At 43.5% G+C, this 26,921-nt stretch overlaps 2 protein-coding genes across 4 annotated transcripts in view; both read right to left on the minus strand.

Moving 5' to 3' along the window:
• Positions 1–416: 416 nt before the first annotated feature.
• LOC133965850 (guanine nucleotide-binding protein G(I)/G(S)/G(O) subunit gamma-4) lies at positions 417–12,712 on the minus strand. The gene is made up of 3 exons (XM_062400424.1): positions 12,211–12,712; positions 10,848–10,953; positions 417–2,446 (listed from the first exon to the last, which is right to left on the minus strand). The coding sequence occupies exons 2-3, from the start codon at positions 10,944–10,946 to the stop codon at positions 2,318–2,320; spliced, it is 228 nt and encodes a 75-aa protein (XP_062256408.1). The 5' UTR covers positions 10,947–10,953; positions 12,211–12,712; the 3' UTR covers positions 417–2,317.
• A 381-nt stretch (positions 12,713–13,093) lies between these two features.
• lyst (lysosomal trafficking regulator) overlaps positions 13,094–26,921 on the minus strand; it is a 51,905-nt gene continuing 38,077 nt past the window's right edge. For all 3 annotated transcript variants that reach the window (XM_062400798.1, XM_062400797.1, XM_062400795.1), the window contains exons 29-54: positions 25,674–25,826; positions 24,811–25,002; positions 24,481–24,692; positions 24,184–24,393; positions 23,654–23,830; positions 23,405–23,481; positions 23,125–23,313; positions 22,138–22,283; positions 21,960–22,056; positions 21,756–21,817; positions 21,490–21,545; positions 21,246–21,398; positions 20,030–20,274; positions 19,058–19,124; positions 18,818–18,974; positions 18,134–18,274; positions 17,827–18,044; positions 17,512–17,742; positions 17,199–17,388; positions 16,975–17,111; positions 16,576–16,674; positions 15,968–16,107; positions 15,780–15,877; positions 15,509–15,665; positions 15,356–15,427; positions 13,094–15,261 (exon numbers count right to left, since the gene is read on the minus strand). In XM_062400798.1, the coding sequence (XP_062256782.1) occupies positions 15,123–15,261; positions 15,356–15,427; positions 15,509–15,665; positions 15,780–15,877; positions 15,968–16,107; positions 16,576–16,674; positions 16,975–17,111; positions 17,199–17,388; positions 17,512–17,742; positions 17,827–18,044; positions 18,134–18,274; positions 18,818–18,974; positions 19,058–19,124; positions 20,030–20,274; positions 21,246–21,398; positions 21,490–21,545; positions 21,756–21,817; positions 21,960–22,056; positions 22,138–22,283; positions 23,125–23,313; positions 23,405–23,481; positions 23,654–23,830; positions 24,184–24,393; positions 24,481–24,692; positions 24,811–25,002; positions 25,674–25,826 (3,815 nt within the window). In that variant the 3' untranslated portion in view covers positions 13,094–15,122. The remainder of the gene's footprint in view (positions 15,262–15,355; positions 15,428–15,508; positions 15,666–15,779; positions 15,878–15,967; positions 16,108–16,575; positions 16,675–16,974; positions 17,112–17,198; positions 17,389–17,511; positions 17,743–17,826; positions 18,045–18,133; positions 18,275–18,817; positions 18,975–19,057; positions 19,125–20,029; positions 20,275–21,245; positions 21,399–21,489; positions 21,546–21,755; positions 21,818–21,959; positions 22,057–22,137; positions 22,284–23,124; positions 23,314–23,404; positions 23,482–23,653; positions 23,831–24,183; positions 24,394–24,480; positions 24,693–24,810; positions 25,003–25,673; positions 25,827–26,921) is intronic.

Raw genomic sequence — 26,921 nt, forward strand, 5'->3', positions numbered from 1 at the left:
CCAGCCCTACAGTATAGTGAAATAGTAATTTCAGTCTTGTCACAGATGAGGCTATAAATGCAGGCATGGCTGGAATACTGAATCATTATCGGGGACATTATTCATGCGACCTGCGGAGTCAGCAGATGTATTGCTTATTTCCCCTCGACACTGTGGCAGGCAAACTGGCAGACGCTGAATTGAATCATATTCTTTAAAAAAAATAAAAATGCACACGACACAAGTAGAGTGCATCCAGATGGCCTGTGGTTCAGCTCAGCCACAGGAGGTCGCACGCACCAGAATATCATGTAACTCTGTCAGAGCCGGACAATCGGCAAGCGGCTTTTATTCATGTTATCAGTGCGATCGGTCAGAATGTATCCGGAAAAGTGAAGGAGAGACACGGAACAGAAATTGGGAAGACACAGCACATCTGGGTTGCCCTTTTCCTTTAATTCATTTGATCCAAAGTAGGATTTTACAAAGCCTGCTATTTAAATGCTATTGTTTCCCAAAACAATAATACCATTCATGAATACAGCTGCACGACATATCCGCACTCCAATGAGATTATTCTGTGCAGAGTAGCACCCAGAAAATTCAATGAAGAGGCAATATTTCATTTCATAATAGTTCTCTCTGTTATAGATAGAAATAAATCCATGCAATATTCATCTCTAGCTGTTATATTTCTTGTTTCAGAATTGGCACCATCCTTACGATGAGGTCAGTGAGAGCGTCCTGAGGTCAGTCTCAGGTTGTTCACACAGGAAAAAATAACAATGATAATTATCCTGAAAACAATTTGAGTCCAATAGTTTGAGTTGGTGATGGTCCAGTATCCGAGTTTGATTCCTAATGCTAGTTCAAGTACCAGGAGAAAATTTATTTAAATTTTACAGAAACAATGATGCAAAAGTCTGAACCACCGAAGGGATCATATAATGTAAACCGACCCTTAGAGTTGTATTTAAAAAATACTCAGATAGTATCAATAATTGCATGATTTATAAATGTTTCCCTTCCTAAGTATCATACAAGCTCGGTAGCACTACACATCATGTAGCTGTGAGTGCTATGCAACAAATATTCAATAATACTACTGATAATAACAATATTAATAACGATCATAACAATTCATCGTAAAAATCAGCAAATGCTATTCAACTACCAGGTAAAGGAAACGTTTTCGACAGTGTGCTTTTTGTTCAAAATCTAAACAAAAACAGAAAAGAAGGCTGTGTGACCACAGTGTGAGGATCACGCTGCTCTCACAGAAGTTGGCACTGTAACATACTGTACACTCTAAAAGACCCGACAGTCTCTCGGAAACACAGGAGGCTGTCAAAAAGGAGCAGAGAAACATGCAGGCCTCTCGGTTTGGCATTAATGTCAAAGGCCGTGCCATTCACTCTAGGACAGGCAAAAAAGAATCAGGCTCAGGAAACATGCCCAGCGAACAAATGAGAAAGTTAAGACATCCTGCGAAAAGGATGAACTGATAGTGTCTCTAATTCAAAGTGGATGAAACGTACGAGGAGTAAATCAAATAGAGCGGTAAAGGTGGAGTGCATTAGAGCGGAACCAGGGGAAGGAAGCGGCAGATTCATAAATTATTTTTTTGACTTAAGGGTTGTTTGCACAGTGATAACCCTGAAGAACTCGTCTCGCTGCTGAAACATTAGCCTTTCAATAAGCAGAGGGTCTGTTTATTTATTTGCAGCAGAGGCGACGTGCAGCCGCCCGCTTGGTTCCCACTAACTGAAATCATTTAGTGTGCCAGATAAGGTTTCTGTTCCAGCACTAAAAGGAGCAGGTTAATTGTTGGTGACTCTGGAGGCAAATTGAAACAGAAAACCACTAATGAGGGTAGTGTCCGATTTCAGTACAGTAGGCGTTCCTGCTAATGTGTTCAATTCTTCAATTTAATACAACGATGAATGTTTTTTCATTCGGATACGGAGAAAGGGACTAAAGGTTTAAAAAGAAGTAAACACTGGGCAAATTCCTGTTTCCTGAGGCATGTTAAGATCTAGCACAACAAAAGAAAAGAAGGGAAAAAAACATCTCTCATCTCATTAAGCACTGAGCAAGGCTGTTCTCTAATAACAAAGCAATAACAAACCTAGTTAACAAGACATGATACGTTCGCCGGGTTGCCAGTTTGGTAGCTGACTCCCCCAAAACCTTCAGCCACCAGGACAGAGCTGACCAACAACAGAGTGTCCGCTGGGGCAAAACTCAACTCAACGCCTGTGGCCAGTAGCTTCAGGTGTGGTGAAGACAGAGAAGCCAGGCAACGCCATGCCTGCACTTGTGCGCCCCTCGCAGGTCATCAGAGGATGGTGCAGAAGAACTTCTTCTCCCGGAAAGGGTTCTCTGAGGCGGGGACGGGCACGATGAGGGGATCCTCGCGTATGTGGGCTTCACAGTACGCCATCAGGTCGGCAGCTGCTTTGGACACCTGAAATGTTGAGACAAAAGAACATGCAGAGATCATCAGACGTTTCTCTCACTGTCGCAAAATAACCCAAAATACATCTGGGCTACGATTTTTGTGAAGTTCGGTGAGAGCTAACTGGGGGGGTTTTCCTTAGATTGTGCTGTTGAACCATTTGGCCAGGCCCTTTTCAAATTACTCCAGAATACAATGACTTTTTAGGGTTTGAATTCCCTCCAAACTTTGGTAACGATTTGAACATGTCTAGGACCTGAAAAAGCCCAAAAAGGGAAATACAAATCCTTCGAAATACAATAGGGCCTCCCACCGTAGGTGCTCGGCCCCTCATTAAAGGTTCAGTGTGTAGAATTACTGAATACGCCTCACCTCACCCTCCTCTTCCAACACGAAAGAGAACCTGTGGTAGCCTTCAGATGTCGTAAAAACTCAAAATGTGTTTAGTTTGTTCAGTTTGGGCTACTACAGTAGATGGGATCCACTCTCTTAAATATAAAGTATTAAAATATAAGGGTCCCATTCTAGGGTAAAGAAAACAACAATTTGTACAATTCAGATGAAACACAAGTGAAAACATCTTTAGGATTATTTTATATTCACCTAAATCTTACACAATGCACTTTTAAGATCTACGTCTAAAGAAATGTTTGTTTACCAGAATCCCTCTCTGAAACGAACATTTCATTTTTAAATGATGTTTGATGTTTTTTGAACGACCGAGATCAAAAAAAGTAGTCTCTTCCAGCAGGCTTTCTCATCTTTTTATGTTGTCGAGCCATCCTGCCTTCATGAGGTGGTTTCTGGATTTGTTTCAAGTTTTCTTATCCTTGTATGACTTCAAAACTCAGAGCGAACCAGGAACTTTTGTTGCACCTCCCTTGCGTCATCTTCTGTCATTTCACCATCATATAATTTAATAATCAATAATAATCACTTTAGAAATGTAATCCATGAAGAGAGAGAGAGAGAGAGAGAGAGAGAGAAAGAAAGAGAGAGAGAGAGAGAGAGAGAGAGATTTAAAGGAGCTGCTTGTTCATAGAGGTTTATTGGATTTTTTATATTTAAGTTTAAGCCAAGACAAAAGGTCTTTACAAGGAGTTCACTGGATTAAAATATTGCTGATAAACTATTAATTGATATGAATATGAAGTTTAGTTTAAATAATAAATGTCATTGTCTAGGGGTGATCTTTCTTGATGAATGTTACAAAGTGGATAAGACTTGGAGATGCTCTTTTTTGAATATTTTGATTGAAAGACAAAGTTGTCTTGTAATGCATGAGACAGCTACGCCAGTAGCTCTAATAACCTGTACAGTAGCATATTGAGCTAAATACGAATGCTAGCCAGCTTGTTACATGTTGACTGTAGTCGGTTAATCATTTTGGTTTGGTGTCTTATCCTGCTAACATTGTCCTAATAGCCCTAAAACAAAAATGTAGCGGAGACTGATGGGATTGTCCTTAGAGTCGCAGGAATTTGGTCTGAAACTAAACTGTTTGGAATATTCCCATTTTTGCCCCTGATGAAGGGGTGAGGATGTCAGGGTGGACCCCAGAGTTATCAGGATTCATCCTCTGACGACCATGTTGAGATTCTTCAGTGTGGCCCAAAGTGGTGGAGTGATCAACACTGCTCTGGAACAACAGCGTAGCATGACTTTAAAAAACACGTTTTAACCGTTTTACCCACTCATGGGTTTAGATGAATTATAATTTGTGAGAGAGCTTTTGAAAAGTTGTATATATAGGTCCTGTCAAGGCAAAGGGGCAATATAATGAAAGTGCAAACACAGGCTGACAACAGCCTGATGAAGACAAGAGTAAAAAATGTGACGAGGTGAATAAAGCAAGGTAAACTGGAAAAGAGTGTTGTGTGATGTGTATCTTTATTTAAACTTACACTATGTTCAACAGCTCCCTGTGTGTATGTTCTGGTAAACAATGTTGTGGGAGCTAACTTGATCCACATTAAACCCACCCAAAGTTTGGATGAATGGTGCCTGGCTCCTGTTTCTTGGACGTAGCATATGGAATGTATTTCGTATTTCGTTTTCTGCAGGAGCAGAAAACAACTCTTCAGAATGACTGACGAGTTGTACTGTGGGATAAAGAGGTCGGGACTAACAAAATACTTCCTGCCTCTGTGGGAAAACTTGCATATTATAATTTCAAGGTCAAACAGACGGAACAATTTAGAGTCTGACTGTATAAGTGAATACAGGCTTCACTTGGGAGCGGAGACGGAGGCTACGGGGAGAGGAGGCTGCAAGTGGAGAGGAGCAGCTGCATCAGGTGGGAGGGTCAGGGCTCAGGGATCTACGTGCAGGACCGAGACATCTGATCTCCTGCCTGCCACTTCACCTCGCCCACTGCTGCTCTCACAGAAGAATACAACACACAAAATCCATCACGCTGCTCCTCACATTTCCTCTTAAGCAGGGAGTTATAGAGTTTTATTGTCGCAGCCTAAGCCTGTCCAGTCGAGAGGTTCAGGATTAATATCAGGTGCTGAGATTTATGGATTTTAAAAGAACAACATGGCTCGATTTATTCTATATTTCACTTGATGGCAACAAATCCCATTTAAAGACATAAAAAAGGGATGCGTTCTTCAGTCCCATCTTTCTGATGTCTTTAGCCCATAAAGAATGCAAATGTATTAAACAGCTAAAAAATGAACTTAAAAAAGGCTCAGAAATGTCCAAAAACAAGATGGGAATTGTAATTTCTTGATTATTTCTCAAAAAGGAGTAAACTTGCTTGTTGCTCATCGTTAGTTTGGTCTTTTCATGGGATTAATTGATGATTAGAAAATTACTATTCTAGTCTTCAACCTTGTTTGCCAAAGGTCTGAGTCATACTTCTTCTCTATCCATCTTTACCTCAGTTGCCCTCCCGGGGTTAGTTATTCTCATAAAAAGCCTCAAAACAAATCTGAGTTTGCAGGATGATTAATGGCACAAGAACAAATTATATTCCACCATTGTAAAGAGGGACAGTCACTGATTTTACAAGTTTAAATAGCGGCCAGATCTCTAATTGCCTTCAATATAGCTTTCAGCTCTTCAGGGCATCTAAAAATCCTTCAAATGGAGCAGTGCTAGAAGGAGACAGGATTCAGACCTCACGTCCACACTGAGGAAATCAGCTGTGATGAGGGGTCACTGCTTCATTTTCAGGGGCCAAGTGTTATAAACCACTGGGCTACCTCCTGCTGATCCCGCCAGACGCAAACAAGACTGAGAGTAGAAACTGGCCAGACGCTCAGAGGGGCTGTAACGACGCACAGCAGTGTTCCTGTTCTGAGATGAGATATTTGATGCTGTAAAGACAGGGTGAAATGTAATGATTGAGAGCTGAGACTAACTCAAGATTGGTTGAAAGTATGTATCAGCAGGAATCTTAGACTCTGGCTCCAAATTTCATCACAAGATGGCAGCCCCGGATCTGGCATATTTTAGCGCCATTTCTGTGCAACACTTCATTGCATCTTCATACAGCCCACAGTCCATGATTTAGAATGTTTGCCTGCTGCATTTGTTAATTTGCACGTAAGTGCTTTACACGTTTGAATGACTTCATCCAAAGTCAAAGTCCTCTTCAAACTACTAATGCATGATGGTGTCTCTGCTGCTTCACTGGCACCACTAAGTACTGACTGTCCACTTCCTCAATTAGAAACAGGCAAAATGTAATTCCTGTGTTCAGTTACAAGAGAACATCCGACACATTAAGTTCCCCGGCCAAAAGAAATGACACAGCAGTATTCTCACACATGGTCACCTCTCTGCATGATTCTGTTGGCTCTCCGCTCTAAAGGCTGCAGTCACCTTCCTCCAGCTAATGCGTCTTTATTATTTATGTCACACTCACAGCACCTGTGCTGTGCTCCTGTCTGTATTTTTGTGAATCCCCTGTTGCTAATAAAAACTGATAAGTCAGCGATTGCTTAATTCACCTCACACGTCAGGAAATAAAGGTGACATTTTCTACGCTAAATTTGGAAAGTAGTTGCTTTACAAATGGTTTACAAGACTGAAGGAACTCTGAACAACACTGGGAGGTGTGGTTTTGCATGTAAGAGAAGAAATAAATATACAATGTCAATTATCAGTGGATACACAGAACAATATACACAAATCGGTGTTTAGGAGCCCACGTTATAATGGAGGGGGAAACGTTGGGTCGAACAGTGGGAGGGTTGAGGTCAAACAGCATGGTGAAATACTTAATTATTATTTCTTACAACAGATAATCACTAAATATTCCGTAGAATAATTCACTATTTATATGACATACTTGCCAGATGCACACCAACTAGCTTCATTAAATGAGTTGAAAAAGGTATTCTTTGATAATCGTTAATGTTACAACCCCCTAATCCCTCCCCCCCCCCCCCCCCCCCCCATGAAAAAGGTCCCAGGTCTGAACTAATCAGTTTCAAATCAAATATAATTTCTGATCTAACTCAATTTATTTGGTTTCATAATCACACTAGAGGCTCATCATATTAAAAAAATACTCTGAGGACACAAAACACCTGTGATGGCTGATTATCTACCCATTTATTTTAAAAAACGTTTTATCTCCAGACCCGATTCAGTCACTGATCTCGGTCTCCAGCCGACACAAGGCGGGAAAACATTGACAAACCAATCGCCTGCAAAAGCAAGTAAATAACTTATCCTCGTGATCCTCATCAGCGTAGCAAGTGTATCATCGTGTCCCTGCAGCCGTGGGTGGCTGCAGAAACACGGGAGCCCCGCAGGACAAAGAGTGGTACTGCACGGTGTGTGTCATTAGGCCCAGACTGTAATTACACTGCAGCCCCATGATGGAGGGAGCGTCCTTCTAATTAGCACAGATCACATTCCTTTGGCTGATTGAGCAATTAATGAGAAGGTGGTGATCCCTCAATCAGCCGCACAGAGACCACTCCACTCTCAGAGACACGCGCTCCCTCGTCACATCCCTTAATTAAATTGAAAGAAATGTCAGACGCGGCCAACTTTTCTCTCTGCTCCTCTATCTCTGCTCTTTTCTCTGCTTTCATCCGCAGCCACGCGTTACTTCAGAGGTTCCTATTTTGGGGGGGGGGGGGGGGGGGGGGGGGGGGGATTACTCGGATCTCCTCATCTGATGTGTCGAGTGCTTTTAAAGCACAAACAGCTGCCGACCTATCAATCATCCTACGGCGGCTGAGGAAATAGTGGCGATGTGAAATCGTGCTGCTGCTGAAACGGTTTCTGTTTTGTTTCACTCCAACTCCTCTCTGCCGCCGTTAAAAGCTTTTCACATGAGCACAAACAGCAGAAGTCAATTATTCAGAACTTGAATTTGTTTCTCAAACAGACTGAGTGAGAGCCTTTCGGTTAGAAATCAACTGTGACATTTAAGATTCATTTACATTCAGGCCTGACACTTCTTTTTCCATCAAATGCTAAGGTGACAACAAAGCTGACAAGTTCGATTTATTCCGACACTTCCCGCCTCGTTTGAGATAACTCTGTTTTACACTTAATCATCCTCCACCTTCAGCACGACCACAAACCAGTTAGTTTACCGTGACACTATTACGTGCGAGACAGCAGGTTTATCGTTTTGTCCTCAATTAACACTTTGCAATGTTGGATGGTACAATGGTTCTGTCCTTTTAGGTAGATGGTTGTTTACGTGCTTCTACTTTCAGTAAGTTTTGTTTTAATTATTTATTGATGATTTTAAAAACATGGTGAATTGTCATGATTGGCGGCTGAGACTCAATCAGAACTCATCAAGTTCGCACATCGACAGGACTTTGCGACTGTGGCTCCATCACACATCACTACTGCAATGACTGTCTCTAAATTACATAAAAAGTGCAAGTATCTGGGATCAACTGTTTAACATATTAGCATGCTAACATTTATTAATTTGCACTAAATTGCTTTACGTTTGAAGTACCCCTTGTCCAAACGCGATATTTCCCATGACATCACAGTGGGGCAGTCTGCCGGACTTCTAACTTTACAAAACACCTATAAAACACAAGAGGAAGGGAAAACTAGAAATAATATGTTTACACAATATGTCTCCTTTAATATAGCATTGTCTGTCCCGGGAGTGTGGCCACAGACACCCCGATCACAACACTATAAATATATACATATTAAAACAGGCCCAGTCACCATTGCTTTAACTCATTCAGTGACATATAGTGACTTCGCACAAATAAAAAAAAACTTCAAGATTGCCTCTTTAATCCATTCTCTATAACTTTATCTTCCAAACCCCGATTTCAACTGGTGGCTATAATCACTTTGTTTTTCAAAAAGACAAGGCGCACTTGGAAGCAGCCTTGGCTGTGTTTAGCGGGATGATGGTGTACGGCAGGCGTCCAGGCCTCGGCTATAATGCTGAGGGAACAGCCTCGGGGCTGTGGGGCAATCATTCCCTGAGCACATGAGGAGCATACCGGATGAGATGATGACACGGCCTTTTAAGTTGCACAAGAGGTGGTTGATGAAAGCGCTGGAGAGGAGGCGTCCCTTCACACTCCACAAACGTTTTCATAGAAAATCAGCTTTTACTGGGGTGAGCACACAACGCTGTAAAAACAATGACCTCGATGAATGGTTCTCTCTGTTGAATAAAAACTGGCTTTATTTACACTGGCAGTGTTACGACGAGGATTGGGACTGACCTGCGCCATAAAGAATATACAGGGCTCAAAAGTCAAGATTTAACCAGGAGTTGTTGACTTCAGGAGTAATGTGCTCCTTCACGATAAAAGTCTGCAGGAGTTTAAGATGGTGAGGACTTCAACCTTAAAGTCAGGAGTCTGCTGAAGCCTCGAAGAACAGGAACGTAAGATGAGGAGATATCCTGCATGAGAAGGGGATGACCGAGGACGTGCTTTAACTATCTCCCTCAGAAACGATGACACAAACTGGAGGAGAACCAAAGCCGGAAGTGGTCATAGATCATAGGGAGTATACCTCTGCCTCTGGGTTCATCCCTCACAGACACTACTCAGGTGCCTGCAGAGTGAACCTAGGCTTCATGTGACGCCTGTCCAAAGACGCTGCCTTGAACATTCATTAAGCTGTCATCATGAAGTCGACCACTGGAATAAACTAGAATAGCAGTCAGTGGAGCACACACCTCCTCCAAGGCCCAACTGTCCCCTACAATTCAATCAGGCTACACCAGATTTCACACTCCCATAGAGAAATATAATGTTCCATTTAATGAAAATGTAAAAAATGTTGCAATGTTAAAGAAGGTGAAAAGAAAATTCTCCCCCTGATGCAGATCTACATCAAAGTTAATGGGGTCTTCCCTGAGCTATACCACATCCTTCCACCAGGTTTCATGGAAATCCCCTTTTGTTGTTTTTGTGTAATCTTGCCTATAAACAAACAAACCATTAAGCAAACAGACAGGGGAAAAAACATAACCTCCGTGATGAAGGTACTTTTAGAAACTCATTGTCTTTGAAAAAAGTCTTTTGAAAACTCCAAAGGGGGAGCTGAAAGACAATCTGATAAATGGCATCAAGTGTCAGGGAAAAATAATGAGTGCAATTAAAAAGACAATATCTACGTACTAGGTGTTAATGTTATAGAAAATCAGTCCAGTTTTAAAGATCATCATCCATGAAGGACAGATACGATACATAATGATCACTACTGATGGTTCATTTTAAATCAAGGTATAATAATATAGAAAGATAGTTGGATGAGAGAATTGACTTCCATGTCTGAACTGTAAATATATAGCTGACGCCAGTGGCTGCTGAGCTTTAAGACGGGAACCATGGGAAGGGGTGCGTTGCAACAGGGTTAGTGGTAATGCAGGTAATGGTCCGGGGCCCTGAACTGAGAGGGGGCCCCGAGCCAGTAATTCACTAAAACCTTGTAAAAGGAAAAACTTAAATTCTATGATCAGCTATTTACAGGAGACTGTAAAGACACCATGATCGGAAAAAAGTGGACAAGGAACCATCCATGATACCATTTTTTCTACTAAAAGCTTTGCAATTGTATTTTATTTTGATTAGAAAATAATCATTTGCGATCAGAAGGATGTGGTTTGTTACTTGGGAGGGGTGTGGGGGCCCCCAGGTTCCATTATCTTAAGGCCCCTAAAGAACCTTGAAACACTCCTGCATTGGACAGCAGCAAGCATGGCTTCGTCCACACAGGAAACAAAATATGTACGATTCATCTTTATTCCATCTTATGAATTAAAAATGGTTAAAACTATTTATTAAATCAAGGTTTGTAACAAGTGGATTGAATTTTTAACTTGAGAATAATGTACACATGCACCAGGCGATCTGTAAATTCACATATTGCAAATATTTTTGTTACATTTATCCTATTTATCTCAGAGTGGCAGTTTACAAAATAAAAGCCCTCCTACCTTTATCCTATCCATGCAGGCCTCCATCTTCAGCTGCTCCACAGCTTTCCTGGCATGGGAGATGCTGGCCGTGCTGTTGTTGGCGATTCCGTCCTTCATGATGATCCTGTGACGCCACACAGAGGCACAATGGGTGAGGGGAGATGGGGGGGTGACACACAGAGTCAATGAACATCACATTAAACCCAGAAAGGCAGCAAACCCCCTGGGGGGCTGATGTTTCTGGCCCCTTGGATCAGCCGTTCTCTGCCACAACCCTTTATTTTTTCTTCTTCTTCTTCTAATTCAAAAGGACCCATTTTGTGTGGGGAAGGTGTTTTAAGGCAGCCGAGCTCCATTTTATTCAGAAGAAAGAGCTTTTGAATGCATCACCCGGACGGAGGTTTGTCTCTTTATCTGCCGGTTTTCATGCACGATTACTTTCTTTATTTTCAAATTCAAAGTTATAATTTACAACAAGAGGCTGGAGGAGATGGCAACAAAGCAGGAAAACACACACACACACACACACACACACACTTCTTTGGAGCTGTGTGTTTTACATCAGGGCCACAGTGCTTTGCTCAGGGACATTTCAGCAGACCTGTGTGAGGGGAGGGGTTATGGAATCTAACCAACACATTTCCCTTCCTCTGCCTCAGATCTGTCCACCCATCATCTTCTCCACCGTCTTCCACAATGTGCAGTTTCTATTCTGCCAACACATTTCTGCAGATTGCAGGGCCCCACTTCGCCCTTCCCTCCTCATCCAGAGGGACAGAACACATCGGTGTGCTTGTAGAGCAACATGCACGAGCACACGACGCATCTCACCGAGGTGAATCTGTGTGGATTCATTTGTTTGTGCCTGGATTTGTTTATTTATTTCATTTCCATCGCTTAGAATCCAGCTGTGACTGTGCTCGAAGAGACGTGAACACAAAGCAGATGTTTGGTAAAGGAGGTCGCGGGCGGGCTGAATCCCACTGCTCGCGCGTCTAAAGCCAATTTATGGATTTTCAGCACACCCTCGCAGGAAGCCATAAAACCAGGCCTACCCCCCCCCCCCCCCCCCCTCTATCCACTCAGGTCTCCCCCTCGATCCGTGCACCCTTCTGAGGCTTCTTCTTATTCTCTCATCCACGTTTTTGTCATAATGTAACGAAGCCGATCTTTTCTGCGCATCAGTCGAACCCTGTCATTTCTAAAGGGGGGATAAATGGCTGGAGACCCTACAGCGTGCGAGCTGCGGCCCTGCTCACAAAACAGCACCAATTTTTTTTTTTTTTACATTGGAAGAATAAAATAATTAATGTTACAATCCTATTCCCTGCATCTGTCGCTTATATGAGCTTATTAATGGAGGCTGCAGCCGCCGACCTACCTGAAATGTGCAAGCGGATTTCCAATTTAGAGAATTCCGGGTTGACTCCACCCAACGCACACACACACGCACACACATACACAATCACACACACAGGGAAAAAAAAGCCCCTCACACACTCACACACACACACTAGAAGACGATCTGTCAAATATGAAACGATAGGAGGAAATCCCAGCCTCGCTTCTCCTCTCTTCTCTTGCGCTGGAGATGAAAAATCCCTTCGGGGAGACCTCGCCTGTCAGCGGCGCAGAGTCGTGCGCTCTCCGGCGGAGGAAGATGATCCAGGCGGCGAGGTCCTGGCACAGCAACCGCGGCTAGACCCGGAGAGATGGTTACGCAGGCAAGCGAGGGGGGGAAACCTCCGTGTGACGATCAGGACGCAGGCTGCGGGGGAAAGGAAGCACTCGATCAGTGGAGCAGGAGCTGCAGCAGCGAGCCGGGGGGCGCGTCTCTGCTGTACTGACAGGCCCTAAACGCACCAAAATCTAAATAATGTTTGCTGCTGTTTTAAAAAAAAGATATATTTTTATTCTAATTTGATTTATTGTTGCAGAAGACACCACAGATCTGCAGGCTTCCCCAATTCATTTTTACATCAGCTTTGACATCACCGGGTCCCCCCCCCCCCCTCTCTCTTCCTCATCCCTCCTCCTGCTCTCCCCATAGCAACGGATGATGGGCCGCATCCATAACAACAAGGCTCTTGACGGAAATTCGCATCCAGATCAAAAACATTTTAGAAAAACGCAGATTTATTCACAATCAGTGTTCAGTTAAAATTAAAAAATATCATTTAGGCTGAACCATCTTGGTTCTTCTTGCCTTTGATCTTCTTGAGCGCACCCGCTTTCCAAAAAAGGACACAGAAGACAACATGTAGTAATATTCCTTCAAATATTTATATATATATTTATATATTTATAATATAGTCATCACTTGGTTTGTTCATACACACACATACATATTTACAAACAAACAAAACATAAAATAGGATCTTTCTTAACCTCGGTTCACCAACTTGCACAACCAGCCCAAAGAGGTCGATCACACAGCACAATATATAAGCAAAACTGAGACAACGATCTTAAATTATGCATAGCTTAAGTTATCAACAGAAAAATATTTCCTTCTGTCAGAATGCACAAAAAAACATTTCACGTTTCCTCTCAGACTTTTTGCCATTTTCTCAAAAAACAAACCCAACAAACATATCATATTCTCACACATGGATGTTAAACAGAAAGAGAGAGAAAAAAAATGGTTGTGGTTCTCATGGACAAATACTTAAAAAAATGACAGGGAGGAACTGAATGTACACGTGCAAGCATGAAAACAAAGTAAACATATGCTTTACCGTCATGTCTCAGTAACACAGAAAGAGTTGAGTGAGCAGAGGAAAAAAACATCAAAACAACAAAAGGAATGACGTCAGGCATCTGATTAAGTAATATTCCCTTTCTCCAACACACTAGTGAAAAGTAAGACGTGAGTTCACAACAGAAGGCTCACTGCAGTCACCACAAAGGCAAAACAAGTCGTTAAACAGCCGCGGAACAAACCTCTGGCTTTTCCTCCTTTGAAACTTCATTAACAAAAATGACATATTGCATGTTTATGTCTGATATTGCTTCCTGGATTTATTAGTGGAATATAACACAAGCTCAGTTCATATACAATAATGACTGACAAACAGAAAGTGCGGGAAGTTGAGTGGGAATGTAAAGAATAGCTGCATGGATCCAAAGAAATGTTTGGTCGATTGGTTCTCACACTGATCAATGTAGTGTATAAGAGTCTGAAATAAGCTGTAAACCTCATCAGTGTCAGAAACTAGCGCCAGCCTCCATCTGCTACAAACTTTCTTCATGCTGCACAGGTAGCAAGCATCAGTGAGTTCAGGACGTTCCTCTCTGCTAATGTTTGTTAATCGTTCTCTCAGAATCTCCGCGAGCTCAATGAAGTAGTGAAAGGTTTTAGTGCATTCGAGCAGCAGACAGTAAAACACGAGGCAAGCAGAGAAGTAAAGATGAGCCTCCATGGTGATTCTTACAAAATAAATGAATATCAATAGTTGTCAATGCAAAAGGACAGTTCAGCTGACAGGCATTAATAACAAAGTATCATGACAGCAAATGTCACGCAGTCAAGGTCAGCCTCATCCCAGCATGCAGAAGAAAGACAGTACATCCAACACAAGGTGCAATTCATCCCCCCACATCCCCCCCCTAGGAGCTCAGATACACAGCGATGTGGGGCCGTGACACTACAGCTCAGACTTGAGTGGAGTGGACAGCCCCTCAGAGTGGCATCCCACTCTCACAGAGCGGGTCGTGTCCCGGTGACGGACGTGAGGATGGGCTCCCTGCCTCCCTCCAGACTGCTGCAGCGTCTCCGGGAAACTGTCAGACGACGCGCTGCGGGAGATCGGAGCGGCGAAGAAATGAGAGACTGGGGGGTCTTCACACTTTGGGTCTGGCTTTGGCCAGACGATAGCAGCTTACCAAGAAATCAACATCACACAAGGAACCTTGCACAAGAAAATCTCAACAGTCAGAAACAAAAGAATGAGAAGACTCAACAAACCAAACCAAATGCATTTCATGTGTCTGTTGCAGCCTCAGACCAATGTTCATCAACCCCCCAAAACATTCAACTTCAGTATGTTTATAAATATATATTTATATACATATAATACTATTTTATATAATCATTTCTTGATGCTGGGAGAAGAGTTTGCTCAGCTGGGGATGGCTTTAGTTCAAAATCAAGGAGGAATCAGGGAGCTTGATGCCATGCTGTCAAGTCCTCCCCCGAGGAGGAGGAGAAGGAGGAGAAGGAAGAGAAGGAGAAAGAGGAGGAGGGAGCCTCTCTTGCTGTGAACTGGACAGGGGTAAACATCAGACACAATGTCAGCCTGCAGCGTAGCTGCTCAGGAAGGAGTAGAACATGGGCAGTTTCATGCGCTGCTGGTCCCGTCGACACCACGCCATCACCGTCCCCTCGTTGTTGGCTGTGTAGAGGTGGTGTCCGTCACACGAGTACGTCAGGCTGAGACACACATTAGAGGACGTCATCAGCAGAGTTCCCCACAGAATCAGAATATTAACAATGATGGTGGAAATTAGCATGGCCGCACTGTTACCTGATGATGGGTTTGCTTGATTTGGGAAAGGTGATCTCTCTCACTGGTTTCAAATCCCAGGTGCTCCACAACCTGAACAAACACCAGTGAGACTATATCAGTTTGTTGAGCAGAAAACAAACACAATAACATAAAAAAAGAGTTTCTGCTCACCTGACGACACCATTTTCCAGCCCGCCGGCGATGACGTTCACAGACACACCCTCCGGCTGATTGGAGAAGGCCACGGAGCAGATGATCTCTCTGCAGTGGACGTGACCAATCAGGTCGCCATTCACCGTCCACAGACGCAGGTCGCTGCCTCCGCCAACTGGGTAAAAAAAAAGAGTCGTGATTAACACCAAAGCAGGGACTCAGCACGAGGCAATAATCATGGAGATGTGATAAAATGAACGCTGTGGTTATGAAGTGGGAGGTTCCTCACCTGAGTCACAAACTGTTGCGATGTCACCTGTGGTCTCGCTGGCGGACACGGCAGTCACCGGGCTTTTGTGGCCTGTGAGGCTTTGTACATAGCAAAGTCTGAAGAAAAAAACAATTTGTGTAATTTAGATTCGTCTCCTCACAAAGAAAAGATAAGATTGATGTATTTCTCACTTCATTCACACTGACCTGTTGAGGTCCCAAAGGATGCAGGTGCCGTCTTCGCTGACACTGATGAGGATGCTGTACGGTTTGCAGACAAACAGGCTGGTGACCTCCCCTGTGTGTCCGTACAGGTGAACCTGAGATTCCACCTCCATCTCTGATGGCTATGCAGGACATTATGCAAATCCAGACATATATTAGAGACCATATACAGAGGACACACAGATCTGAATATTTCATGCGACACATTAGCAAGGACGAGGTATCACGGTTTAACAATTTCCCCCAAAACTTGTATAATCAAAATACAATAGGATTTTCCTATTAGATCAGGTGCTACTGAAACATGATTCAGGAGCAGAGAAACGAAATAGTGTTTGTGGGGACCAATGAAAGTCTGAAAACCTGTGATGACTGAACTCTCAGACCCCTAATCTCACTTGTGGACTCAGTGGAAAATGTGTTTCAAGGGCAACTGTGATGTGACTACTGAAGCCGGGCGTTTGAGCACAGCGAAGCGGTCTAAAGAGGGGGAGAGGAGAGTCGGGGGCTTAGTGAGAGGAGGGTGGGTGGAGTGAGGCCGTCGATGTGTTGGCGGAAGGTTAGAGGGAGACATCACCATGGAAACCTACCGTGGTGCTGGTGAAGCGGTTGCTGTAGGCGGTGATGACTCCACACTTGCTACCTGTAAATAGCTGGCAGCCATCGGGCACCCAGGCACAGCTGGTCACCTGGAGAGAGAGAGGGGGAGGGGGGGGGGAAGAGAGAAACATGTTAAGGAATGAGAGACCTGAAAGCTTATTGGTTATCCCATCACTGTACTGATGGTCTACCATCCACTAATATGGAGGATGTGGGGTTTATGACCTATGGTGTAGCCAGCCACCAGGTGGCGACCTTTTGGCCCCACTTTTGGGGAGCAGTCATGTCTATATTTATCAACATCTAAACATTCTATGGTTTATCTACAGTGTAGATTTGTATATTTTCTTTCACTGACATTAGCCCTTGATGTTCTCTGAGCTTCTTACCTGGTGAAGTTGTGAACACTGTATAAAGTTGATAGGTGGTTCACTCTGTTTGCTCTTCAGCCTCAATATGTTGTCTGCGTAGCCCCAACTCAAAATGGCTGACCACTGGATGTCCGTGCTGTGCATGCTCCGAACACCTACAGAGGAGAGGGTGCAGAATAAACAGAGTGAGGTGACGTCCTCTAAATCCATTCTGGCTCATGGTTGAGTGGTGGGTCTCCTACCTTGCTCCTTGCTATAAATCATCATGAGGCAGAACTTGCAAGAGAGCCCGCAGATGGCTCGCGTCGGCAGCGCCAGCAGGGATCCGAACCTCTCCCCGTGCGGCTGACTGAAGCACACCACTGGGTCGGGAGCTGAGGGCGAGCCCACGTACTCACCCCACTTCAGACCTTTGATCCACGGCAGTGGGCTCTGTGGGGTTGGGAGGAGGAAATCGCCAGGTGAGCAGCAGATCATTTCAGAGATGACTAATTGAATTATATCTTCCTCAGTGCACAGCAGGGTGCTAGAATCACTACCACTACAGTAGATTACCGGGCAAGTTATTTCCTTGGCCTGTTCTCTGGTTTCTCTGAAGGCCAGCTGAACCAGGAGTCCCATGGCGGCTGGCAGCTCCCCCTCCATCATGAGTTTGGTGGTGGCCCTGCTCATATGAGAGGCGCTGAAGAGCTGCCTGGGTGTCTGTCCATACGTCTTGATCATCGTCTCCAGGGCCCGGCGCTGCACTGGGTCTTCTACCGATGACACGTCCATGCCAAAATACGTCTGTGAAAAGTGATGTGAAACTGTAAGCAACCAAAACTGTTTCCTAATAATTCAAAGTAAGCACAGTGATTGGCAGCTTCTTACAGCAGGGTGGAAGACATTGATGGCCTGGACTGAAGCTTTGCCTTTCTGCTTGAGCCCGAACACCAGGTCGATCCACTGGCACAGCGTCTGGGAGACCTGCTCGGACTCTAGCGCCTGTCGGTGGATCAGGATGAACAGACGCGGATCGTTGCGAGCCCAGGGCGGCAAATTCACGTGATTCACCCTCTCGCCGTTCTGACGTACCCCAAAATCAAAACCTGTGCCGGCAAATTTGATGAATCAACAGCAATGAAAAATATCTGAAGGAATAAGTATTCAGAAAAATAAAAAAATAAAAAATGATTACCCTCTCTGTTGACCAGGAATTCTGGGAGGTAGAAAAACTCTGGGATGAGCTCTTTTACGTCAGTCATGGACTCGAAGGAAGACAGCCTCCACGTGGTGTTCATGGAGTGGAACGTTCGGTCCGGGATATCAAAGCTCTGGTCTGAGTACGGCCAAAGACATTCTAATTACAGATTCAACTCACTGATTGAAAAGATTCCCTTTCATGACCAAAGACGCCTCGTCTGCTGAATACATTTACAATGACACAAAAAGATGCCTTAGAGGATCAGAGCCCAGAGGCGAATGAATGGAAAAAATAATTAACTCGTACGCGAGGAATAAAAAAGGAGAAGGAGAACAGAGGAGAGTACAGAGGTGAAGTAACCTTTAATGGCTGATACGTGGGGCGCAACACCGCTGCGGCTACATGCTACTCAGGTCCAGTATCTCTGCACTAAAAGCCTGAGCCTCCACTAAGATGGAGCTGTCACTTTAACGCAGACAGGTAGCTCTCTGCTAAAAGCTTCTGGGAACTGTATGATAATTATCTACCGTTAAAGAACCAAACACTGTCAGTTAACACTTACACTGATTCTTGAAAATAAGATCAATACAGTTCCAGTCTCCAGATGTTCTGTTTTTTGCCAAACTTAGCTGAATATTTTCCTCTTTGACTTGTAGCGAACATTAAAGTGTGACTCACCCTGGTACGCGAGGAACATCTTGGTAAACGGTGGCATTCGGACCAGGAAGTGCAGAACAGTGCCGCTGTTGGAGTAGTGAGAGCCGTAGTGGTACGGCTGAACCGGAGGCATGGGGTCATCCTCACGCACACCCTTCTTGTACTCCTCCTCCAGGTACTGTACAACAAGTACACATGTCAGCGTGGTTTCATATACCGAAACATCAAATCCACACGCTCAAGGCGAATACAGGGCCTTACCCGGTAGTTGTCAACGTATCGATCCTCTTTTTCTTTTGACTGGACTGCAATGGGTTTGTTCAAATTCCTGCGCAACGACAAAATGAGAAGCAAAGCACTAATGAACTTTGATTTTTCGCAATTGGCAAATTACACAAGCTGCATCTCAATTCAGGGGCGCAGTCTACCCGGCCCACGAAGGAGGTGCTCTTCGTGGGCTGTGTAGACCGAACTGAAAGGAGACGGTCAACAGAGGTTTTCCATGATTGGCTTCACCAGCCTATCCCGCCAGTATTGCTGTTGCCTAGCAACAGAGCTGAAGCTGGACACAACAAGGAATTCTGTTAATGCTCCTTGGTTTTTTAATATCTGTACCATTAGCAGTTTGATTGAGTTAAAACATGATACATAGTCCGGAGTAATAGCAGCTGTACACACACACAGAGCATCAACTTGAGGGCCTCCCCACATAAATAAAATCGCTCAGAAGCAACCGAAAACAATTGATTTCACTCTTCTGGCCACACACCCGTCTGAGCTGCATGCTCTGCAATAACCAAGTGGGGAACTGGCGGCTTCACAGTGCACAGCTGCACTGAATTGTAGTATTGACCACATTTGAGACGTTTAGCGAACATCGGTCAACAGTTGCTACAGGAAATAACTTGGGTTAAACTCTCCCCCTCTGAACTGCTTGATTTCCTACATGCACATCGCTAACATACCACACAACCCACCACCACAGGTAAATTATCACCCTGTGGCAAAAACTGTCATTCATTAAACATAACACAGTTCCTCTATTAGCAATTTCTGCTCTGATTTATTGTAATAGGTTGAAAGAACTTTAAGAAAACCTGCCAGCAGAGTCCTATCTAATGCGTCTCAAGACAGTGGAGGTACAAATGTTTATTACAATGCTTAAGACTGATCCCTGACACACTCCACTCATAAAGCATGGGAAACATGGTACAGTTATCATCCAGCTCTGACCTGTAGATGCTTGGGTCCTGCAGGTCGAGTGTCTCACTGGTGTAATCTCGCAGGATAAAGGGGAACACAGGGTACTGCATGAGGTCATTGAAGGAGCGCCCCGCGTGCTTGTTCAGATGTGTGAGGTACTCGAAGTTAGAGATCTGACCAGAGCCCCACAGCTGCGTGAGGGCCGTGATGTTTCCGTGCTCCAGCAGGTTGGGCAGATCAGAGGTCAGGATGTTGTGGTAGACGTCGTCACGGAACTAACACAACAACAGAGAGAAGTTTAAGATTATTTCAAACAGGACTGGAAGTTAACATTGGAAAAGTATTAATTTGCAATTGTAATCTGATTGATAAAACTTGCTGTGTCTCTGTCTTTCCTATACCACTGAAATAATAAGCATGGTGCCTTAAAGAACCTTCTTGTCTGTAGAGAATAAATTAATCTGTCTTTAGTTAGTTTAGTTTACGTTTCATGCATTTAAAACCAAGCCAAGTCAGAGAAAATCAATGCACAAAGGCCGAAAACAACCAGACCAACAGCCAGCATACTGATTACAATTCCTCCTAAGGGGCACACTAATGTTTGGACAAATAACCAAAGCATTACCTTAAGTAAACAGAAAATGGAAATATTATCTTGTTAATTTATCTGTCTTCGTGTCTGCATTGAAAATACCTGCTTGAAATCCTTGATGTGTACAAAAGTCAGTTGTACTACCATAGTGTCACATTTAGTTTCTAAATGAAAGCTGCACAAAATAATAATGGCTTTTTTCCCCTTACAGAGTGCTAAGGCACTGTATCTTATAATCATCATGTTTAATTCCTGGCACAGACTTCACAGCTCGACAGACATCAGGAACAGAATAACAAAAAGGCAATTCAACAATTATCTCACACACCAAAGGTTTTTTCAAGTCGCATTTTGTCTTTTCATACGTCTTTTACTTTGAGCATCAGTGGCTCTTTCATCTCGTTATTTTGATCACAGTGCATCCCTTGTGAATTCATTCTCATATTCAAATGAAACATTGATATATATTTTATTCCAGCAGAGATCTTCTGGGGAGAGGTATTGATAATAAATGGAATCCGTTCTTTGCAATAATAAAATAAAAATTGTTCAAGTAACTAGGCAAAAGGATTTGCTCTATCCCCGTCACGAGCTATGTTTGCTTCATTTCAGCATTTCTTTCTGAAATTTTCATTCAATATGTTATTGACTAACCTTGGTGGTGTCGAAGGCTATCAGCAGGGTCCTGCCATTAGTGAGGAATATCTCCACAGCGTTGTCTCTCAGCTGCCACCAGCGCTTGTGCACCTCTTTGATCTCCTCATATGTCCAGGAAAAAGAAGGTGCCTCTGTCTCCCCGTGAAGACTCTGTTCAAACACAAATGTTTGACTCTTCACGTAATACAATGCCCCACCCTTTGGCAGAGGGAAAAGTCAACACAGTAAAGTCTGTCTTTACCTGGTTGTCATGAGCATCAGCAGCATTGTCCTCCACAAAGTACATCCCAGACTTTCCTGTGACACAGCGCAGAGTGTTTAAGATTTGGTGTTTTAAGAAGAAGACAAACAAAAGCTTCCCACACTGAATAAGTAACACACACTTGTGTGTGAGGGAAGAGAAATATGCTCAGTGGCTCAGAGAGAGAGCACATTATTCGCTGTGCCTTTTTGACCTCCTGAGTGTATTATGCATGGAGCAGCTGCGAGCGGCGGTCAGCAACTTACCCAGAAGTAGCTCCCCTGCTGTCTCTCTGGAGGGGGCGACGCTGATGCACCGTCTGGTGAACCTAAGGACAAAAAGATATTCCTCAAACAAGACATTCGCCATCTGAATAAAACATGGGCATCTCTTAATGTGTCTTCTTTGGATCATCCTGAGACGGACATGATGCTTACTTAAGGCTTAGACAGAGAGGGAGAAAGCTCTACCTGATGGGCTCGCTGGTGGCTTTGTCTTTGACAGTGGAGGAGAAGGAGGAGTGAGTCTTATCCTCAAACAGGAAGGACAGCGGTGGTGTCATAGTGTCTGAAGAAGATGAAGGTCAGATTAAGTTAGACAAACACAAAGGTTCCTAGACAGTATTTTGCAAAAAAAGGGTGTAGCCACCTTCAAGTTTGCGTCTGTCTTTGAGCAGATATTTGTTGGGGATGGTAAGATAGCATCTCTGTAGCCGTCGTCGCTCCCGGTTCGGCCCCTCGGTGGGGTCCAACTGCCAGGATGTTGGGTAGGATGTCTGGTCGTACCACACCGCTCTGAAATAGACCATTTCAGTTCTCTCAAACACTTTGTTCTACTCATATCAGTATAGAAGGAAACTGACAGCAGGGCAGATGACGTTTTTATGTCCTCAGAAATGTTTGAAATATTTTCAGAAGTTCATATTTTACAATTTCCCATAAACGTCTGATGAAACAGTATTTAGTAAATTGTGTAGGACAAAATTACCCAAAAATATTATTTTAGCAGCTGAAATATCACATAAAAAGTGAAATTAACATATCTCAATGAATGATAATGTTGGTCGCCCAATTAAGTCAAATTAAAATATCTCGGTGCTGAATGGATGAATTCTGTGCAGACAAACTGGTCATCTAGCGCCACCAGAATGCTAAAATGTTACTGAACATACACATGCTAAACTAAGATGGTGAAGATGCTAATTGTTATACCTGATAAATAGCATAAAAAGCCTTTTTGTATATTCAGTATGTAAGCATTTAGCTGTACGCTCTATGTTAGCATATGCTAACAGAGATGCTATTTGTGGCTGTAGAATCAAAAACCTGGCTACATCCCCACCTCACTGGATATAGATTTAGAAAAGTGTTGATCAAAACCTTTGCGTGACTTGACCGTCTCATAAATTTTACTTTCTTTTCCATTTTTCTGGTGCTCTGCATACTGGGAGAATCTTTTATTACATTCCAAATTATTTATTCAAACAAACTACGGCCAAACCGCTGCACATTAAAATGTCATTAAAATCTAAATGGAATAAGCAGGAGGATAATTATCATCACTACAGAAGCAATTTATTTGTTGCACTTTCCGATATTGCGTTCGCCAATGGGAGAAAGATATTTCTGTGCATACCGGTCATGAGTGAGTTGTTGCACCAGCTCCTGCCAGTGGCGGCTGGCGCTGAGGTCCGTCTTGTAAAGTCCCCTGATGTGCTGGATGACTTTCTTCCTCTCCATGCCTTGCCGCAGAGACACATTCTGAGTGATATCAGCTGCAATCTTGGAAATGTCCTTGGACTTTCCATCAAGCCTCTGGATAAGACTGCAGAAGAATAAGAAAAAAGAAATGATGCTTACCACCAATTTCTTGCTCTGAACAACAATTTAACATCAGAAGAAAAGCCCTGACTCACTTCCTCTGAGTGTTAGCCATCTTCTTTTCCCACGCCACTTTGCTTGTTTTCTCTTCGGTTTCATACTTGATTTTTTCCTGTGCGAATAACGATACAAGGAATCAACTTCTTAGCATATATGTCCTGAAAGGTTGAGCTTTGCATTTATGGATTAACCTGGACATAAGTTGCGATTTTCACATGTTATATTAACAGTGCTTAGAGATTGTTTTACTTCCCTTTAACAATGGCTCTCAGTTTAGGACTTACTTCTTTTATGGCCCTGAGCAAGTCTTGTTTATGTGGAGCATTGGGTGGGATGCAACGATGGCCACAAAGCTTGAGCGAGGTCATGAACACACCCACGGCATTCTGCTCATCTTTGTTGAGGCTGTCCTTGTGATCGTGCAGCATCTCATACAGGTACAGCGACAACTTCGGTCCGTGCTGAGTGAAGCAGAGAGAGGGGGAGAGCAAAGGAAAGGACAGATGAGAAATTAATTTGTCACTAAAGAAAATCACACACAGTGATGGACAGGAGAGAAGCCTCACACAGGTAGCTGACCTTCAGCAAAGCCTGAGAGGAGGAAGCAGAGGGATGATGTAGCAATGCAAAGGCCTTGTTTTGAGAAACAAGGACTGAAAGCTCCTGGAAAACTTGTCTGTATGAATACAAATTTCTAAGAATTACCAGAATTATATCATTTTTAGGTTAAATACTTTGCAGTGAACAGTATCCAAGCTGACGCATGAGGTCCTAAATGGATTGTAATGATTTACAGTATTTCCTTCACACTAACCTCTAGACCTGGGCTGAGACTCTCCTTGAGGATATCCAAATGTCTGGGATCAAACACAAACTCCAGCGTCTCCTTCCTGTCACATAGGGGAAGTGTGGGGCTGAGTGTGTGCACCAGCAGGCGACCAATTTGGACCCGAAAGGTGTCCCGACACGACCAAAGGATCCTTCGCCACTGCTGATGTGGGGCTCCTCCCCGACCTGTGCTGCCCTGTGAGAACATGATTGTCAATGTACAGTCTCACACTCAAATTGTCCCTTTAGAGGTGAAAAAGCTTCTCTGTGAGTTTTGTCCTACCAGGCTGATTTTGATCCCATCCATCATGAGTTTGAGGATGTCTTTCTGAAAGCTCTTCTTGCTGGCCGGCGGCAGGATGAAGGGAGTCGGAGAGTGCGGGACGGAGGCGGAGCCACTCTCCTCATGTAGTTGATCACCTGGATCTGGTGTGAAAAGCTGTTGGTCTGGGGAGTCTGGGATATTCAGCAGGTCAAACAAGTCCTGACTCACATCTGAAATAAGTGAGACGCATTCAAACAGAACAGGGATTATACAGAATGTCAATTTAAGCTCATTTTAAGTGAAGGTGGAAATTAAGATTAGAATAGGTAGGTGGGAGAAGTTTTTCACCATGGTAAATGAGTCTGTTCACGGCAAGAACAACAAGCCTCTGCAGCCGTTGGACGAACTCTGTCTCGCTAGCACGAATAGGGTTTTCCTGGCTCATTCGCCTCTGCATCATCTGGTTGAGCTCATCGCTGGCTACTGAGCGCATCCGCATCAGGAGGGAGTCAGTCTGCGCCAGAGAGAACCGACGACGGCCTGCAAGCACAACACTGGTGTGAGCTCAGCAGTGAGAACACGTACTGCCATTTTTTTTGTCAAAGCACACATTCATTTTTCTTTTCAAGATGAGAGCAACATTATGCAAATGTCTCATGTATGATTGAAAACAGGGAAGATTATAAAGATTCACTGATCAAAATGCCATCTGTGCCGAAATGCTTAACAGTGATTTAATTAAGCATTCAAAACATGCACACACAAACGCACCAGTAGCACACGAGGGTACTGGGCAAATTAACTCCACCAATGTGAGTTAGAGGTGGAAAAGGGTGAGTTCACTACAAAATTGGGAAACATGCCCCATGGCAAAGGGGATGTTCTCCGCTGCAGACCGCAGTCCCAGCTACCTGCTTCACAGTGGAGCATGTAGGATGGAGCTCCTGAGGGGGAGTTGAGGGGGGAGTCCTGGGAGAGGAAGTTGAAGGGAGGGGACATGGGAATCTGGCCATAGGAGCAGTAGTGCTGTCTGGGGATGCGGGGGATAATGGAGTCTTTCATGGCAATGGAACCTTCAGATCGGGATGAGGAACAGACAGGTGAGAGCGGAGCAGTGAAAAACAAATGGTGGTCATATCGACCTGGACACTCAGGATGAGACAAACACTGCGGAGCAGATTTCTACTGCGGTATCAGAGTGAGACACTCACCTGCAATGCTTTTGCGCTTCTGATGGATGGCATGATGTGGAGAGCTCAATGAATTAACTGAGCTGCTCAGCTTCTGAGGTTCCTGATTGGCTGTCGTCTTTATAAACTCGATAGCAGACTGAAGGACGCGGAACTGCAACGCTACAGCCATCTCTGGGAAAAACAAAACAGTGAACGTTGTCATGTAAGAGGTTAACATGATATTCCTCACATTCCACGACTCAGCACACATATCTTTGTATGAAGCATTAAAAATAACAAAAAAAAATCACATTCACTGATTTGCTTAAAATTTGCTCATAATATTAATTTTGTCGTATCAAATGTTGTGTGCTGTGCCTCACAGACTAGCAGTTTATTGAGAGCTTTATTAATTTCTATAAGGACACAACACTCAATAATACAAATTGTTGGGTTTCATAACACAATTAATTACTTGATATATTTTTTTTAGGTTTTCATCTACCAATTACAAATCCTATGTTTTACTTCGAGGACGATAGCTAATAGCAGATTATGCTAAATTTGACTTACATACTCATGCACTTTCACACAACAGACGTCATTTATTACCTTGAAATGAGAGACTTAAGTGCAGTAAAGTAATTATCCTGAATCCTACTTGAAAAGAAAAATAGGTGTCTCTTCATTTAGTCGAATTGGTTCTATAATAGAGTTGTGTATCTATCTAATAATTTCAGACACCTCTGTTTGTTTGTATGTGGAATGTATATCTTGAGACCTGTTATCTGATCAGCCTCACAATGGTTATGAGTATTTTAAAAGGTCCAAGGAAGTGCATGTTACATTTAATATTAATACAATTTGAAGAAACAGACAGCTAGTGCTCTAAAGCAGCGATGGCTGACGCTCATCAACAGAAGTGACGATGTCGATCACAACAGTACGTTCACAGCAACAACAACTGAAGTGGGCAGCTCTTATAGGAGCAGCTTCAGGGTTCTGTGGACTGATTCCTGCAATCGGTCTTTAATCAATGACTGCAGGTCAGCTTTACAATTTTAGAAAGAAAGCTGCAACATAACCACAGGCCAAGCAAACAGCCAATGCCAAACCGGCACTAGACAGTGCACTGTTATTACTAAAATGACAAACTACCAAAAATAAAGGGTGCCACGTACAGAAGACGAACAGATCACAGAATGTTTATAACGGATCGTACACTGTAAAGAAGTAAGAGCTTATGAGGACGAGATGGGAGAGGTATTTTTCAAAGACCAAGTTCAC

Source organism: Platichthys flesus, chromosome 12 (genome assembly GCF_949316205.1).
Source record: "Platichthys flesus chromosome 12, fPlaFle2.1, whole genome shotgun sequence".
Lineage (NCBI taxonomy): Eukaryota > Metazoa > Chordata > Actinopteri > Pleuronectiformes > Pleuronectidae > Platichthys > Platichthys flesus.